At 39.0% G+C, this 16,660-nt stretch overlaps 1 protein-coding gene and 1 pseudogene across 2 annotated transcripts in view; both read left to right on the forward strand.

The window, feature by feature from the left end:
* The window catches only part of KIF11 (kinesin family member 11), a 52,331-nt gene that overhangs the window by 25,044 nt on the left and 10,627 nt on the right, over window positions 1–16,660 (forward strand). For both annotated transcript variants that reach the window (XM_068548212.1, XM_068548213.1), the window contains 2 exons: window positions 1,598–1,756; window positions 6,171–6,277. In XM_068548212.1, coding sequence (XP_068404313.1) covers window positions 1,598–1,756; window positions 6,171–6,277 — 266 coding nt within the window. The remainder of the gene's footprint in view (window positions 1–1,597; window positions 1,757–6,170; window positions 6,278–16,660) is intronic.
* Window positions 2,668–3,622, forward strand: LOC137767727 (heterogeneous nuclear ribonucleoprotein A1-like; annotated as a pseudogene).

A 16,660-nucleotide genomic window follows, 5' to 3' on the forward strand; every position in this document is an offset into this window, starting at 1 on the left:
GCACAGGCTCCAGACGCGCAGGCTCAGTAGTTGTGGCTCACGGGCCTAGCTGCTCCGCGGCATGTGGGATCCTCCCAGACCAGGGCTCGAACCCGTGTCCCCTGCATTGGCAGGCAGATTCTCAACCACTGCACCACCAGGGAAGCCCAAAACATTTTTAATTTAAGAAAAGAAATTAATTTTTTTTAACATCTTTATTGGAGTATAATTGCTTTACAATGGTGTGTTAGTTTCTGCTGTATAACAAAGTGAATCTGCTATACATAAACATATATCCCCATACCTCCTCCCTCTTGCATCTCCCTCCCACCCTCCCTAACCCACCCCTCTAGGTGGACACAAAGCACCAAGCTGATTTCCCTGTGCTATGTGGTTGCTTCCTGCTAGCTATCTCTTTACATTTGGTAGTGTATATATGTCCATGCCACTCTCTTACTTCGTCCCAGCTTACCCTTCCCCCTCCCCGTGTCCTCAAGTCCATTCTCTATGTCTGTGTCTTTATTCCTGTCCTGCCCCTAGGTTCTTCAGAACCTTTTTTTTTTTCTTTAGATTCCATATATATGTGTTAGCATATGGTATTTGTTTTTCTCTTTCTGACTTACTTATTTCCACTATTTTATCTTCCGGGTTACTTATCTGTTCTTCTGTCTCAGTTATTCTGCTACTGATTCCTTCTAGAGAATTATTAATTTCATTTATTGTGAAATTTCATTTATTGTATTGTTTATCATTGTTTGCTCTTTAGTTCTTCTAGGTCCTTGTTAAACGTTTCTTGTATTTGCTCCATTCTATTTCCAAGATTTTGGATCTTCTTTACTATCATTACTCTGAATTCTTTTTCAGGTAGATTGGCTACTTCCTCTTCATTTTTTTGGTCTGGTGGGGTTTTACCTTGCTCCTTCATCTGCTGTGTTTCTCTGTCTTCTCATTTTGCTTAACTTACTGTGTTTGGGGTCTGCTTTTTGCAGGCTGCAAGTTCGTAGTTCCCGTTATTTTTGGTGTCTGCCCCCAGTGGCTAAGATTGGTTCAGTGGGTTGTGTAGGCTTCCTGGTGGAGGGGACTGGTGCCTGTGTTCTGGTGGATGAGGCTGGATCTTGTCTTTGTGGTGGGTAGGACCACGTCTGGTGGTGTGTTTTGGTGTGTCTGTGACCTTATTATGATTTTAGGCAGCCTCTCTGCTAATGGATGGGGCTGTGTTCCTGTCTTGCTAGTTGTTTGGCATAGGGAGTCCAGCACTGTAGCTTGCTGGTCGTTGAGTGGAGTTGGGTCTTAGCGTTGAGATGGAGATCTCTGGGAGAACTTTAGCCATTTGGTATTACGTGGAGCTGGGAGGTCTCTGGTGACCAATGTCCTGAACTCGGCTCTCCCACCTCAGAGGCACAGGCCTGACACCAGGCCGGAGCACCAAGACCCTGTCAGCCACACGGCTTTTGGGAAGTCAGAGGTCTTCTGCCAGCGTTGAGTAGGTGTTCTGTAGGAGTTGTTCCACATGTAGATGTATTTCTGATGTATTTGTTGGGAGGAAGGTGATCTCCACATCTTACTCCTCCGCCATCTGGAAGGTCTCCTCGAAATTATTATTTTTTTTTCTTCAAAGATAGAAGATCAGAAGAAGGAAATGGATGGATTTCTCAGTACACTGTGTAACAATCTGTATGAACTAAAAGAAGATACAATTTCTTCCTTGGCTGAAACACAGAAGCTACGTGAAAACTTAACTGAAGACCTGAAGACAATAAAGAAAATCCATTCACAGGTATCTTATTTAGGTGATTTAAGGAGTGTAAAAAGAAAGTATTATGATCTTTAACTTGATAATCCCTGTTACAGACTGAAAGCTATATAACTAAATTAGAATCCTGAAAATACCGTAGCCACTTTTGCTTATGACAGTAATTAATGTGAAATAATTGAGAGTACTTCTCTTGATCAGTTAATATTTGATGATTTGCTACACGTAGAGCCCTATGCTAAAGCACAATAAGACATACAGTCCTTTCCTCACATCAAGAAGAAAGATGAACTGCAGAAATATACCATCAGGAGTACAATTAGAAGAAAATGGTCGTAGCATTTAAAATGAACATGTATCTACATTTAAACTTGATGATTTTTGTTGTTGTTGTTTTTGTTTTTAATGTAACATGGATAGTTATTCTCTTTCACAAACTATTCCCTGCTTTCTTTTACTATTTTTGTCTCATCAGTATCAGGCATTTACATTGTAGTAAATTGATACAATTCTTAATTTTTATTGATAAATGTAATTTATGACTTTCTCCATGTAAACTATTCCTCAGTATATGACGCTTTAAATCAAAACCAAACCTTCAAGCCAGGCAAGTCATAATCTATAAATATCAGATATATGGAAAATAATTTCTGGTATTCTTAAGCCCTTAGTAATGAATTCTGAAGTTCTGTTAAATGAGGCTATTACTACATGACAGAACTCTTTGGTCAGTGAAACTGTTGACATGGTTTAGTGACCAGTAAAGAATTCTTTGTTTTGGGAAGTGAGGGAAAGGGAATTCATATCCATGTCACCTGAAATGAGAAGGGAAACACATCTAAGGTTTTTAGATAAGAATTAAAGCAACTTTAGCTTTCTGCCCATGGACGCCGCTGAGCAAGCATTGTTAAAGTCTCCCCCACTCCAGGGCCCTCATGTCTAAGTCAGAGTCTCCCAAAGAGCCCGAACAGCTGCGGAAGCTCTTCATCGGAGGTTTGAGCTTTGAAACAACTGATGAGAGTCTGAGGAGCCATTGTGAGCAATGGGGAGCGCTCACAGACTGTGTGGTAATGAGGGATCCAAACACCAAGCGCTCCAGAGGCTTCGGGTTTGTTGTGTATGCCACTGTGGAGGAAGTGGATGCAGCCTTGAAGGCAAGGCCACACGAGGTGGATGGAAGAGTTGGGGAACCAAAGAGGGCCGTCTCAAGAGAAGATTCTCAAAGACCTGGTGCCCACTTAACTGTGAAAAAGAGTTTTGTTGGTGGCATTAAAGAAGACACTGAAGAATACCACCTAAGAGATTATTTTGAACAGTATGGAAGTGATTGAAATCACGACTGACCAAGGCAGTGGCAAAAAGGGAGGCTTTGCTTTTGTAACCTTTGATGACCATGACTCCGTAGACAGGATTGTCATTCAGAAATACCACACTGTGAATGGCCACAACTGTGAAGTAAGGAAAGCCCTATCTCAGCAAGAGATGGCTAGTGCTTCATCCAGCCAAAGAGGTCAGACTGGTTCTGGAAACTTTGGTGGTGGTCGTGGAGGTGGTTTTGGTGGGAATGACCACTTTGGTCGTGGAGGAAGCTTCAGTGGTCGAGCTGGCTTTGGTGACAGCCAGGGTGGTGGTGGCTGTGGTGGCAGTGGGGATGGCTATAATGGACTTGGTAATGATGGGAGCACTTTTGGAGGTGGCGGAGGCTACAATGATTTTGGCAGTTACAACAATCAGTCTTCAAATTTTGAACCCATAAAAGGAGGAAACTTTGGAGGCAGAAGTGCTCTCCCCTGTGGTGGTGGTGGTCAGTACTTTGCCAAACCATGAAACCAAGGTGGCTATGGTGGTTCCAGCAGCAGCAGGAGCTATGGCAGTGGCAGGAGGTTTTGATTACTTCCAGGAAACAAAGCTTAGCAGGAGAGGAGAGCCAGGGAAGTGACAGGGAAGCTACAGGGTCAACAGATTTGTGAACTCAGCCAAACAGTGGTGGCAGGTCCTAGCTGCTATAAAGAAGACATGTTTTAGACAATACTCGTATATGGGCAAAAAAACCTCAAGGACTGCATTTGAGACTAATTGTATAACAGGCTGTTTTAGTTTCTGTTTTGTGGAAAGTGTAAAGCATTCCAACAGAGGGTTTTAATGTAGATTTTTTTTTTTGCACCCATGCTGTTGGTTGCTAAATGTAGTAGTCTGATCATGACACTGAATAAACATGTCTTTTTTAAAATGTGCTGTGTGAAGTTAGAATTTCTTCATGGTGATGCCAGTTTCCAAATTTATTTACAACCTGCTTGGGTGGAGAAGACATTGTCTTCAGAAACCTTGGTGTAGTTGAACTGACAGTTACTGTGTTGTGACCTGGAGTTCACAGTTAAAAGGGTCACCCAAGCAAAGTCATGGAGGTTTTTGGTTATTAATATGATTGTTGGCACATCCTTTGCAATATATCTAGGTTGAATTATGGTACCAGATAAAGTTCTAGATGGGAATGAAGCTTGTGTATCATCCATTATCATGTGTAATCAATAAATGATTTAATACCCTCTTGAGGGAATTCCCTGGCATTCCAGTGGTTAGGACTCGGTGCTTTCACTGCCGTGGCCCAGTTCAGTCCCTGTTGGGGAAACTAAGATCCCGCAAGCTGCACAGCACGGCCGAAAAAACAACAAAACAAAACCCTCTTGAATGGAATGAAAAAAAAAAAAAGAAAGCAACTTTAAAATAAGATTATTTGTTTCCCTAATTGATAAGCATGAAACTTTTCAGACAAAAGGTTAATATTGGAAATTAGTACAAATGATAGTTAACATTTATTGAGCAACTCACTATGTGTTTATTCCTCCCACCAATATAGATACAGGTTCTATTACTAGCCTAGTTTTCTAATGAGGGAACTGAGGCCTCAAGTGCATCTAACAATAGTTAGATCCCCTTATAGCCATGGTGGTGATTATACTGCCTGAAAGCATCCATTTATGAGGGGTTCTTCTATATGTTTCTAGAACATATTCTTGCTGTTTGAAATTGCAACAAGTTTACCTTAAACCTGCCTAGATCTTTTTAGGTATGTAGATCAGCTTTTTATTAATTAACTGTTTTGAAATGTTTAAAATTGGCAAGCAACTGTTTAAAAACAAAGAAAACGGGACTTCCCTGGTGGTCCAGTGGTAAAGAATCCACCTTACAATGAGGAGGGCGCGGGTTCAATCCCTGGTCAGGGACCTGGGATCCTGCATGCCACGGGGCAACTAAGCCCGTGCACCGCAACTACTGAGCTCATGCAACTTAACTAGAGAGCCTGCGTGCCGCAAACTACAGAGCCCACATGCTCTGGAACCGTCGCACCACAACTAGAGAGAAGCCTGCACGCTGCAAGGAAGATTCCACACGCCGCAATGAAAGATCCCGCATACCTCAATGAAGATTCTACATGCTGCAACTAAGACCTGACACAGCCAAAAAAAAAAAAAAAAAAAAAAGTGCTCTTAAAAACATCCTAATATTTAAAAAAAATTAAAAAAAAAAACCCACCTATGCCGTGAAAAGTATTTTAGCATGAGTGGTTTGACTTCCCTGGCTTAAAGGAAGCAAGTTTACTAACTGAGCTATTTCTGAGATATTCTAGAACTTGAGGTTAGTGCTGACAAACCAGTGATGTAAACTCTGAACACCTGGTTACATGTAGATAAATCTGAAAATACCTGCATTTCCCTCTACTTTGAGATTAGTAAAAATACTGACACTCTATTCATAATCAAAGTGTTAGATGTGTATTGTCAGCTTATGTGTTGTTCAGAAATGTGTTTAAAGATCCCAAGTATGAGAAAAGGTTAAGCTCTATTTATTTATTTATTTGGCCACACCTTGAGGCTTGCGGGATCTTAGTTCCCCAACCAGGGATTGAACCCGCACCCTTGGCAGTGAAAGCACAGAGTGCCAAGCACTGAACTGTCAGGGAATTCCCTCTATTTACATTTTATTAATATGATCCAACTAAGTTCTGTAAAATGTTTCAGCTCTATTAACTGATAATATTTTTGGACCTCTTGACCCATTAGATTTTCAGCATTACTTTGTCTTCTAGTAGTGTTATCAGTTAAGAAGCAACTATGTATATCTGTCAAAGTGGTTCTCAAACACAATGTGACATTTTGGTGTATTTGGTTAGTTTTGAGGTACACAGAAAGTAACTTGTTACTTATAGTTAAAATAAGAAAGTTTGCTAATTATTTACTTTTTAAAAAAATGCCTGTAATATTATTATCCTTTTAATATCACTTCCACAAATCTCCTGTATGTGAGAGAGATGGAGTTAAAGATCTCTTGTCAGGAATTTTTATAATTCTCACCTATGGGAAAATACTTTATATCAGTATAGAAAAAATGTTTAACTGTTATAATTTCAGTCTTTTCCTTCCCCACACCTTTCTTACAGGAACTTTGCCAGTTAATCAGTCTTTGGAAGGAGAGATTCTGTGCTTTGGAGGAAAAGTGTGAAAACATGTGGAAACCACTTAGCAGTGTTCAAGAAAATACAGAGCAGTAAGATGTTTTAAAATTCTTTTTAATATATCTTTTCTGAATAAGTTACAGTCTTTATAATCTCCACTTTCCCCCAGATACTTCAGTGTGTATCCTAAAAACATAAGCTACTGTCTTATATAATAATTATTTTATTTTTAAAAAATTTTTTTATTTTTTAACTTTTTTGGAGTATAGTTGATTTACAATGTTGTGTTAGCTTCAGGTGTACAGCAAAGTGAATCACTTATACATATGCATGTATCTATTCTTTTTTAGATTCTTTTCCCAAGCAGGTTATTAAAGAATATTGAGTAGAGTTCCCTGTACTATATAGTAGGTCCTTATTAGTTATCTATTACAATAGTTATTTTAAATTAGAAAATTAATATTGAGAACTACTATTATCTAATATACAGACCTAATTCAAATTTTGCCAATTCTCTCACTAATGTTCTTTATAAGAAAAGAAAAAGATTTTCCTCCTGGTCCAGGATTTAATTCAGGATCACACATTGCATTTAATTGTCATGTCTCTTGAGTCTCCTTTAATCTGGAGCAGTTCCTTAGTTTTTGTCTTTTATAGCCTTTTCTTTTTCGAAGAGCATAGAATATTTATTTAGTACAATGTCCCTCAGTTGGGGTTGGCTTTCATGATTAGTTGCAGTTGTCAAGAAAACCACAAAGGTGGTATGTTCTTAGTGCATCTCAGATATCAAGAGGTTTAACTTTGATAATTTGGTTGTAATGTTGTCCTCTAGATTTCCTTTGCAATTGATAAAGAACATAAGGGGAGATACTTTGAAACTATATAAGTATCCCGTTCCTCTTAGAATCTATTGATATGTATTTCTGAAACGATTATGATAGTGGTTGTCAAATGATCTTTTTTTCTAATCCCATCATTCCTTCAACATTTGTTAGTTGGCATTCTACTGAGAGGAAGAATTTTCCCTTTGTCCTGCCATTTATTCTTTTTTTAAAAAATAAATTTATTTATTTTTTACAGCATTGGGTCTTTGTTGCTGCATGCAGGCTTTCTCTAGTTGCAGCAAGCGGGGGCTACTCTTCCTTGCAGTGCGTGGGCTTCTCATCGTGGTGGCTTCTCTTGTTGCGGAGCACAGGCTCCAGGTGCGCTCGCTTCAGTAGTTGTGGCACACGGGCTCAGTAGCTACAGCTCGCGGGCTCTAGAGTGCAGGCTCAGTAGCTGTGGTGCATGGGCTTAGTTGCTCCACGGCATGTGGGATCTTCCCAGATCAGGGCTCGAACCTGTGTCCCCTGCATTGGCAGGCGGATTCTCAACAACTGCACCACCAGGGAAGTCCCCTGCCATTTATTCTTATTCATTTATTTATGTTAGCATGTACTCATGGATTCTTTTATCCTCTGGGTATAGTCCACTATTATTTATTCTGATGTTCAAATTATCCCAGTTTTGACTAGTAAGAGCCTCTTCAACTTGTCTCCTGTGTCCTTTTGATATGATCTGTCCTTTTTGAGCATTTTCTTACTTTCTGATATAGCAAGATATTCCAGGTATCTTGTACTTTCTCAGCTCTAGCTCTGAAATCATACTAATATAAACCAAGATCTGGGCACTAGATGTTCTTTTTTTTTAATTTGTGTCATGCTTTATTTATTTATTTATTTATTTTATTTATTTATGGCTGTGTTGGGTCTTTGTTTTTGTGCGAGGACTTTCTCTAGTTGTGGCAAGCGGGGGCCACTCTTCATCGCGGTGCGCGGGCCTCTCACTGTCGCGGCCTCTCTTGTTGCGGAGCACAGGCTCCAGACGCGCAGGCTCAGTAATTGTGGCTCACGGGCCCAGCTGCTCCGCGGCATGTGGGATCTTCCCAGACCAGGGCTCGAACCCGTGTCCCCTGCATTAGCAGGCAGATTCTCAACCACTGCGCCACCAGGGAAGCCCACTAGGTGTTCTTATTGCTACTGGGGTGTCATGTCTTCTAAGGCTCCCCAGGTGGACATAGCTAGAAATACATGTGTGAATGTGTATATATATGTGCACTTAAATATCTTTCTATTCTGTATTTGTACTCCCTTTTCAGACAGAAACCTGGCTCTCATCCACAATATATCTACCTATTTGCTCAATTTTAGAATACACATTAAGTAATTTCACAATTTCTAACCCATATCCATGATGAAATATATACTTACTAATTAGAGTAGGGTTTGGCAAACTATGGCTGCTGGGCCAGATGCCTGCTACTTCAAGTAATTTTATTGGACACAGTCATGTTGGTTTACTCAATCTGCCTATTTGTTTATGTGTTGCCTTTAGCTATCTTTGACTGCCTTTGCACTGCAAAGGTTACATCAAAGACTATATACCTGTAAATCTAAAATATTTGCTATCTGGATTTCTAAGGAAAAGTTTTTAAGAAAAGCTGATTCCTGCGCTAGTGTTTAGTGTTGCTTTATAGCCTCATTGCTTGCCAGTCTCACATCCTTATTATATATTCCAATCAGCTTTATGTTTTCTTTTAGAAGTTTTATAGTTTTATGTAAGATTTAAATCCATGATCTATTTTTAATTTTTTGTATAAGGTATGGGGTTTGTCAAGATTCAGTTTTTTGCCTATAGATATTCTAAACTCATGAGGATCAGGGTATTCTGATATTTACCCCTATTTTTGCCCATTAAATTGTTCCTTCCTGAAGTTCCAAACAGGTCTGCTGGCCACAAATGCTATTTTCCTTTGTCTGAGAATATCTTGATTTTCCTTTCATTCCTGAAAAATATTTTCACTGTCTATAGAATTCCGGGTTGACAGGTCTTTTCTTTCAGCACCTGGAATATGTTGTTTCATTTCCTTTTGGTCTCCATGAGATGAGAAATCCCATCATTTGAATCCATGTATTCAAATGATTGTTCACCTATAGGCAATTTCTCTGTAGCTGCCTTCAAGAATTTTTCTTTGTCCTTAGTTTTTAGAAGTTTCATTATATTGTGTCTTCTTATGTATTTCTTTGAGTTAATCCAATTTGGGTTTGCTCAGCTTCTTGAATCTGTAGACTTATGCCTTTCACCAAACTTGGAAATTTTCATCCATTCTTTCTTTTCTTTTTTTTTTTTTAAACCAAGAATTGTTTGTCTGTTTGTTTGTTTTTTGGTGGCACTGCTTGGCTTGTGGGATCTTAGTTCCCTAACCAGGGATTTAACCCAGGCCACAGCAGTGAAAGCACTGAGTCCTAACCACTGGACCACCAGGGAATTCCCTTCATTATTTCTTTGAACATTTTTTCAGCCTTATATTTTTCTCCTCTGCTTCTAGAACTATGATGACACAAATGTTAGATCTTTTATTATGGTCCCATAGGTCTCTGAGGCTATAGATACTAGTCTATTTTCTCTTCGTTGATTGATTGAATAAATCCTGTAATCTGTCTTTGTCTTTATGTCCACTGACCCTTCCTTTGTCATCTCTAACCTACTGTTGAACCCATTCAGTGAGGTGTTTTATTTCAGTTACCACGTTTTTCAGTTTTATAATTTTCATTTGCTTCTTTTTTTAAAATTCTCTTCCATTTCTTTGTTAAGATTCTCTCTCTTTTTTTTTCTAGATGTGTTTTCTTTTTTTTTTTTTGGCTGCACCTCACAGCCTGTGGGATCTTAGTTCCCCAACCACGGATTGAACCCAGGCCCTTGGCAGTGAGAGCATGGAGTCTTAACCACTGAACCGCCAGGGAATTTCCTTTAGATGTGGTTTTTTTTTTTTTTTGAATTTTTATTTTATTTATTTTTTCATACAGCAGGTTCTTATTAGTCATCAATTTTATACACATCAGTGTATACATGTCAATCCCAATCGCCCAATTCAGCACACCACCATCCCCAACCCCCCCACGGCTTTACCCCCTTGGTGTCCATACGTTTGTTCTCTACATCTGTGTCTCAACTTCTGCCCTGCAAACCGGTTCATCTGTACCATTTTTCTAGGTTCCACATACATGTATTAATATACGATATTTGTTTTTCTCTTTCTGACTTACTTCACTCTGTGTGACAGTCTCTAGATCCATCCACGTCTCAACAAATGACCCAATTTCGTTCCTTTCTATGGCTGAGTAATATTCCATTGTATATATGTACCACAACTTCTTTATCCATTCGTCTGTCGATGGGCATTTAGGTTACTTCCATGACCTGGCTATTGTAAATAGTGCTGCAATGAACATTGGGGTGCATGCGTCTTTTTGAATTATGGTTTTCTCTGGGTATATGCCCAGGAGTGGCATTGCTGGATCATATGTTAATTCTATTTTTAGTTTTTTAAGGAACCTCCATACTGTTCTCCATAGTGGCTGTATCAATTTACATTCCCACCAACAGTGCAAGAGGGTTCCCTTTTCTCCACACCCTCTCCAGCATTTGTTGTTTGTAGATTTTCTGATGATGCCCATTCTAACTGGGGTGAGGTGATACCTCATTGTAGTTTTGATTTGCATTTCTCTAATAATTAGTGATGTTGAGCAGCTTTTCATGTGCTTCTTGGCCATCTGTATGTCTTCTTTGGAGAAATGTCTATTTATGTCTTCTGCCCAGTTTTGGATTGGGTTGTTTGTTTCCTTAATATTGAGCTGCATGAGCTGTTTATATAGTTTGGAGATTAATACTTTGTCCATTGATTCGTTTGCAAATATTTTCTCCCATTCTGAGGGTTGTCTTTTCGTCTTGTTTATGGTTTCCTTTGCTGTGCAAAAGCTTTGAAGTTTCATTAGGTCCCATTTGTTTATTTTTGTTTTTATTTCCATTACTCTAGGAGGTGGATCAAAAAAGATCTTGCTGTGATTTATGTCAAAGAGTGTTCTTCCTATGTTTTCCTCTAAGAGTTTTATAGTGTCTGGTCTTACATTTAGATCTCGAATCCATTTTGAGTTTATTTTTGTGTATGGTGTTAGGGAGTGTTCTAATTTCATTCTTTTACATGTAGCTGTCTAGTTTTCCCAGCACCACTTATTGAAGTGGCTGTCTTTTCTCCATTGTGTATTCTTGCCTACTTTATCAAAGATAAGCTGACCATATGTGCGTGGGTTTATCTCTGGGATTTCTATCCTGTTCCATTGGTCTATATTTCTGTTTTTGTGCCAGTACCACACTGTCTTCATTACTGTAGCTTTGTAGTATAGTCAGAAGTCAGGGAGCCTTATTCCTCCAGCTCCGTTTTTCTTTCTGAAAATTGCTTTGGGTATTCGGGGTCTTTTGTGTTTCCATACAAATTGTGAAATTTTTTGTTCTAGTTCTGTGAAAAATGCCAGTGGTAGTTTGATAGGGATTGCATTTAATCTGTAGATTGCTTTGGGTAGTATAGTCATTTTCACAGTATTGATTCTTCCAATCCAAGAACATAGTATATCTCTCCATCTGTTGGTATCATCTTTAATTTCTTTCATCAGTGTCTTACAGTTTTCTACATACAGGTTTTTTGTCTCCTTAGGGAGGTTTATTCCTAGGTATTTTATTCTTTTTGTTGCAGTGGTAAATGGGAGTGTTTCCTTAATTTCTCTTTCATATTTTTCATCATTAGTGTATAGGAATGCAAGAGATTTCTGTGCATTAATTTTGTATCCTGGAACTTTACCAGATTCATTGATTAGCTCTAGTAGTTTTCTGGTGGCATCTTTAGGATCCTCTATGTATAGTACCATGTCATCTGCAAACAGTGACAGTTTTACTTCTTCTTTTCCAATTTGTATTCCTTTTATTTCTTTTTCTTCTCTGACTGCCGTGGCTAGGGCTTCCAAAACTATGTTGAGTGAGAGTGGACATCCTTGCCTTGTTCCTGATCTTAGAGGAAATGCTTTCAGTTTTTCACCATTGAGAATGATGTTTGCTGTGGTTTTGTTGTATATGGCCTTTATTATGTTGAGGTAGATTCCCTCTATGCCCACTTTCTGGAGAGTTTTTATCATAAATGGGTGTTGGATTTTGTGAAAAGCTTTTTCTGCATCTATTGAGATGATCATATGGTTTTTATTCTTCAATTAATATGGTGTACCACATTGATTGGTTTGTGTATATTGAAGAATCCTTGCATCCCTGGGATAAATCCCACTTGGTCATGGTGTATGATCCTTTTAATGTGCTGCTGGATTCTGTTTGCTAGTATTTTGTTGAGGATTTTTGCATCTATATTCATCAGTGATATTGGTCTCTAATTTTCTTTTTTTGTAGTATCTTTGTCTGGTTTTGGTATCAGGGTGATGGTGGCCTCATAGAATGAGTTTGGGAGCGTTCCTTCCCCTGCAATTTTTTGGAAGAGTTTGAGAAGGATGGGTGTTATCTCTTCTCTAAATGTTTGATAGAATTCACCTGTGAAGCCATCTGGTCCTGGGCTTTTGTTTGTTGGAAGATTTTTAATCACAGTTTCAATTTCATTACTTGTGATTTGTCTGTTCATATTATCTATTTCTTCCTGGTTCAGTCTTGGAAGGTTATACCTTTCTAAGAATTTGTCCATTTCTTCCAGGTTGTCCATTTTATTGGCATAGAGTTGCCTCTAGTAGTCTCTTAGGATGCTTTGTATTTCTGCGGTGTCTGTTGTAACTTCTTCTTACGTTTCTAATTTTATTGATTTGAGTCCTCTCCCTCTTTTTCTTGATGAGTCTGGCTAATGGTTTATCAATTTTGTTTATCCTCTCAAAGAACCAGCTTTTAGTTTTATTGATCTTTGCTATTGTTTTCTTTGTTTCTATTTCATTTATTTCTGCTCTGATCTTTATGATTTCTTTCCTTCTGCTAACTTTGGGTTTTGTTTGTTCTTCTTTCTCTAGTTCCTTTACGTGTAAGGTTAGATTGTTTATTTGAGATTTTTCTTGTTTCTTGAGGTAGGCTTGTATACCTATAAACTTCCCTCTTAGAACCGCTTTTGCTGCATCCCATAGGTTTTGGATCGTCGTGTTTTCATTGTCATTTGTCTCTAGGTATTTTTTGATTTCCTCTTTGATTTTGATTTCCTCTTCAGTGATCTCTTGGTTATTTAGTAACATTGTTTAGCCTCCATGTGTTTGTGTTTTTTATGTTTTTTCCCCTGTAATTCATTTCTAATCTCATAGCGTTGTGGTCAGAAAAGATGCTTGATATGATTTCAATTTTCTTAAATTTACTGAGGCTTGATTTGTGACCCAAGGTGGGATCTATCCTGGAGAATGTTCTGTGCGCACTTGAGAAGGAAGTGTAATCTGCTGTTTTTGGATGGAATGTCCTATAAATATCAATTAAATCTATCTGGTCTATTGTGTCATTTAAAGCTTCTGTTTCCTTATTTATTTTCATTTTGGATGATCCGTCCATTGGTGTAAGTGAGGTGTTAAAGTCCCCCACTATTATTGTGTTACTGTCGATTTCCTCTTTTAGAGCTGTTAAGCAGTTGCCTTATGTATTGAGGTGCTCCTATGTTGGGTGCATTTATAATTATAATTGTTATATCTTCTTCTTGGATTGATACCTTGATCATTATGTAGTATCCTTCCTTGTCTCCTGTAACATTCTTTATTTTAAAGTCTATTTTATCTGATATGAGTATTGCTACTCCAGCTTTCTTTTGATTTCTGTTTGCATAGAATATCTTTTTCCATCCCCTCACTTTCAGTCTGTACATGTCCCGAGGTCTGAAGTGGGTCTCTTGTAGACAGCATATATGTGGGTCTTGTTTTTGTATCCATTCAGCAAGCCTTTGTCTTTTGGTTGGAGCATTTAATCCATTCACATTTAAGGTAATTATAGATATGTATGTTCCTGTGACCATTTTCTTAATTGTTTTGGGTTTGTTTTTGTAGGTCCTTTTCTTCTCTTGTGTGTCCCACTTAGAGAAGTTCCTTTAGCATTTGTTGTAGAGCTGGTTTGGTGGTGCTGAATTCTCTTAGCTTTTCCTTGTCTGTAAAGCTTTTGATTTCTCCATCGAATCTGAATGAGATCCTTGCTGGGTAGAGTAATCTTGGTTGTAGGTTCTTCCCTTTCATCACTTTAAGTATATCATGCCACTCCCTTCTGGCTTGTAGAGTTTCTGCTGAGAAATCAGCTGTTAACCTTATGGGAGTTCCCTTGTATGTTATTTGTCGTTTTTCCCTTGCTGCTTTCAATAATTTTTCTTTGTGTTTAATTTTTGCCAATTTGATTACTATGTGCCTCGGTGTGTTTCTCCTTGGGTTTATCCTGTATGGGGCTCTCTGCGCTTCCTGGACTTGGGTGGCTATTTCCTTTCCCATTTTAGGGAAGTTTTCGACTATAATCTCTTCAAATATTTTCTCTGGTCCTTTCTCTCTCTCTTCTCCTTCTGGGACCCCTATAATGCGAATGTTGTTGCATTTAATGTTGTCCCAGAGGTCTCTTAGGCTGTCTTCATTTCTTTTCATTAGTTTTTCTTTATTCTGTTCCTCAGTAGCGAATTCCACCATTCTGTCTTCCAGGTCACTTATCCGTTCTTCTGCCTCAGTTATTCTGCTATTGATTCCTTCTAGTGTATTTTTCATGTCAGTTATTGTTTTGTTCATCTCAGTTTGTTTAATTCTTTAGGTCTTTAATTCTTCTAGGTCTTTGTTAAACATTTCTTGCATCTTCTCCGTCTTTGCCTCCATTCTTTTTCCGAGGTCCTGGATCATCTTCACTATCATTATTCTGAATTCTTTTTCTGGAAGGTTGCTTATCTCCACTTCATTTAGTTGTTTTTCTGGGGTTTTATCTTGTTCCTTCATCTGGTACATAGCCCTCTGCCTTTTCATCTTGTCTATGTTTCTGTGAATGTGGTTTTTGTTCCACAGGCTGCAGGATTGTAGTTCTTCTTGCTTCTGCTGTCTGCCCTCTGGTTGATGAGGCTATCTAAGAGGCTTGTGCAAGTTTGCTGATGGGAGGGACTGGTGGTGGGTAGAGCTGACTGTTGCTCTGGTGGGCAGAGCTCAGTAAAACTTTAATCTGCTTGATTGCTGATGGGTGGGGCTGGGTTCCCTCCCTGTTGGTTGTTTGGCCTGAGGCAACCCAACACTGGAGCCTACCTGGGCTCTTTGGTGGGGCTAATGACAGACTCTGGGAGGGCTCACGCCAAGGAGTGCTTCCCAGAACTTCTACTGTTAGTGTCCTTGTCCCCACTGTGAGCCACAGCCACCCCCTGCCTGTGCAGGAGACCCTCCAACACTAGCAGGTGGGTCTGGTTCAATCTCCGCTGGAGTCACTTCTCCTTCCCCTGGGTCCCAATGCACACACTACTTTGTGTGTGCCCTCCAAGAGTGGAGTCTCCGTTTCCCCCAGTCCTGTCGAAGTCCTGCAATCAAATCCCACTAGCCTTCAAAGTCTGATTCTCTAGGAATTCCTCCTCCCGTTGCCGGAACCCCAGGTTGGGAAGCCTGACATGGGGCTCAGAACCTTCATTCCAGTGGGTGGACTTCTGTGGTATAAGTCTTCTCCAGTCTGTGAGTCACCCACCCAGCAGTTATGGGATTTGATTTTACTGTGATTGCACCCCTCCTACCATCTCACTGTGGCTTCTCCTTTGTCTTTGGATGTGGGGTATCTTTTTTGGTGAGTTCCAGTGTCTTCCTGTCGATGATTGTCCAGCAGCTAGCTGTGATTCTGGTGTTCTCACAAGAGGGAATGAAAGCATGTCCTTCTACTCTGCCATCTTGGTTCCTCCCCTTTAGATGTGTTTTAGTTGCTCATTGAAACATTTTTATGATGGCTACTTAAAATCCTTGCCAAATTGTTCCAACATTTGAAGTATCTCAGTGTTGGTACCTGTTATCTTTATTCATTCAAGTTGTGATTTTCCAGAGTGGTTTTTAATTGTATCTTGAACATTTTGACTATTATGTTAGTAGGTTCAGAATCCTATTTAAGTCTTCTTTTTTAAGTAGGCAGGTCCTGGGCCACTTTTTTGGGCTGTGGTTCCAATAACAATTTAATTTTCAGAACATTAGTAGTTTTATTCTGGCCTGCTTCGTTCCTATGCTACACATATGTGAAAAATCTGTATTCTGCTTTTGATGGATGAAGTGTTCTAAACACATCAGTTAGGTCAAGTTAATTGGTAGTGCTGTTCATGTCACCTGTATCCTTACTGAGTTTCTGTTTACTTATTCTATCAATTACTAATAGAGGGGTGTTGAGATCTCCAGCTATAATTGTAGATTTCTCTATTTTTCTTCTCAGTTCTGTCAGTTTTTGCCTCATATAAGTGATGCTCTGTTGTTAGATGTATACACATTAGGGTTGATACATCTGTGATAATTGACCCTTTTATCATTATGTAATGTCCCTTTTTATCCTTGATAATTTTCCTTATTCTGAAGTCTACTTTGTCTGAAATTAATACAAAAACTTCAGTTTTCCCTTGATTGCTATTGGCATAATATAGCTTTCTCCATTCCTTTACTTTTGGCGTGAGTCTTTTT

The sequence above is a fragment of the Eschrichtius robustus genome, chromosome 7 (genome assembly GCF_028021215.1).
Source record: "Eschrichtius robustus isolate mEscRob2 chromosome 7, mEscRob2.pri, whole genome shotgun sequence".
Lineage (NCBI taxonomy): Eukaryota > Metazoa > Chordata > Mammalia > Artiodactyla > Eschrichtiidae > Eschrichtius > Eschrichtius robustus.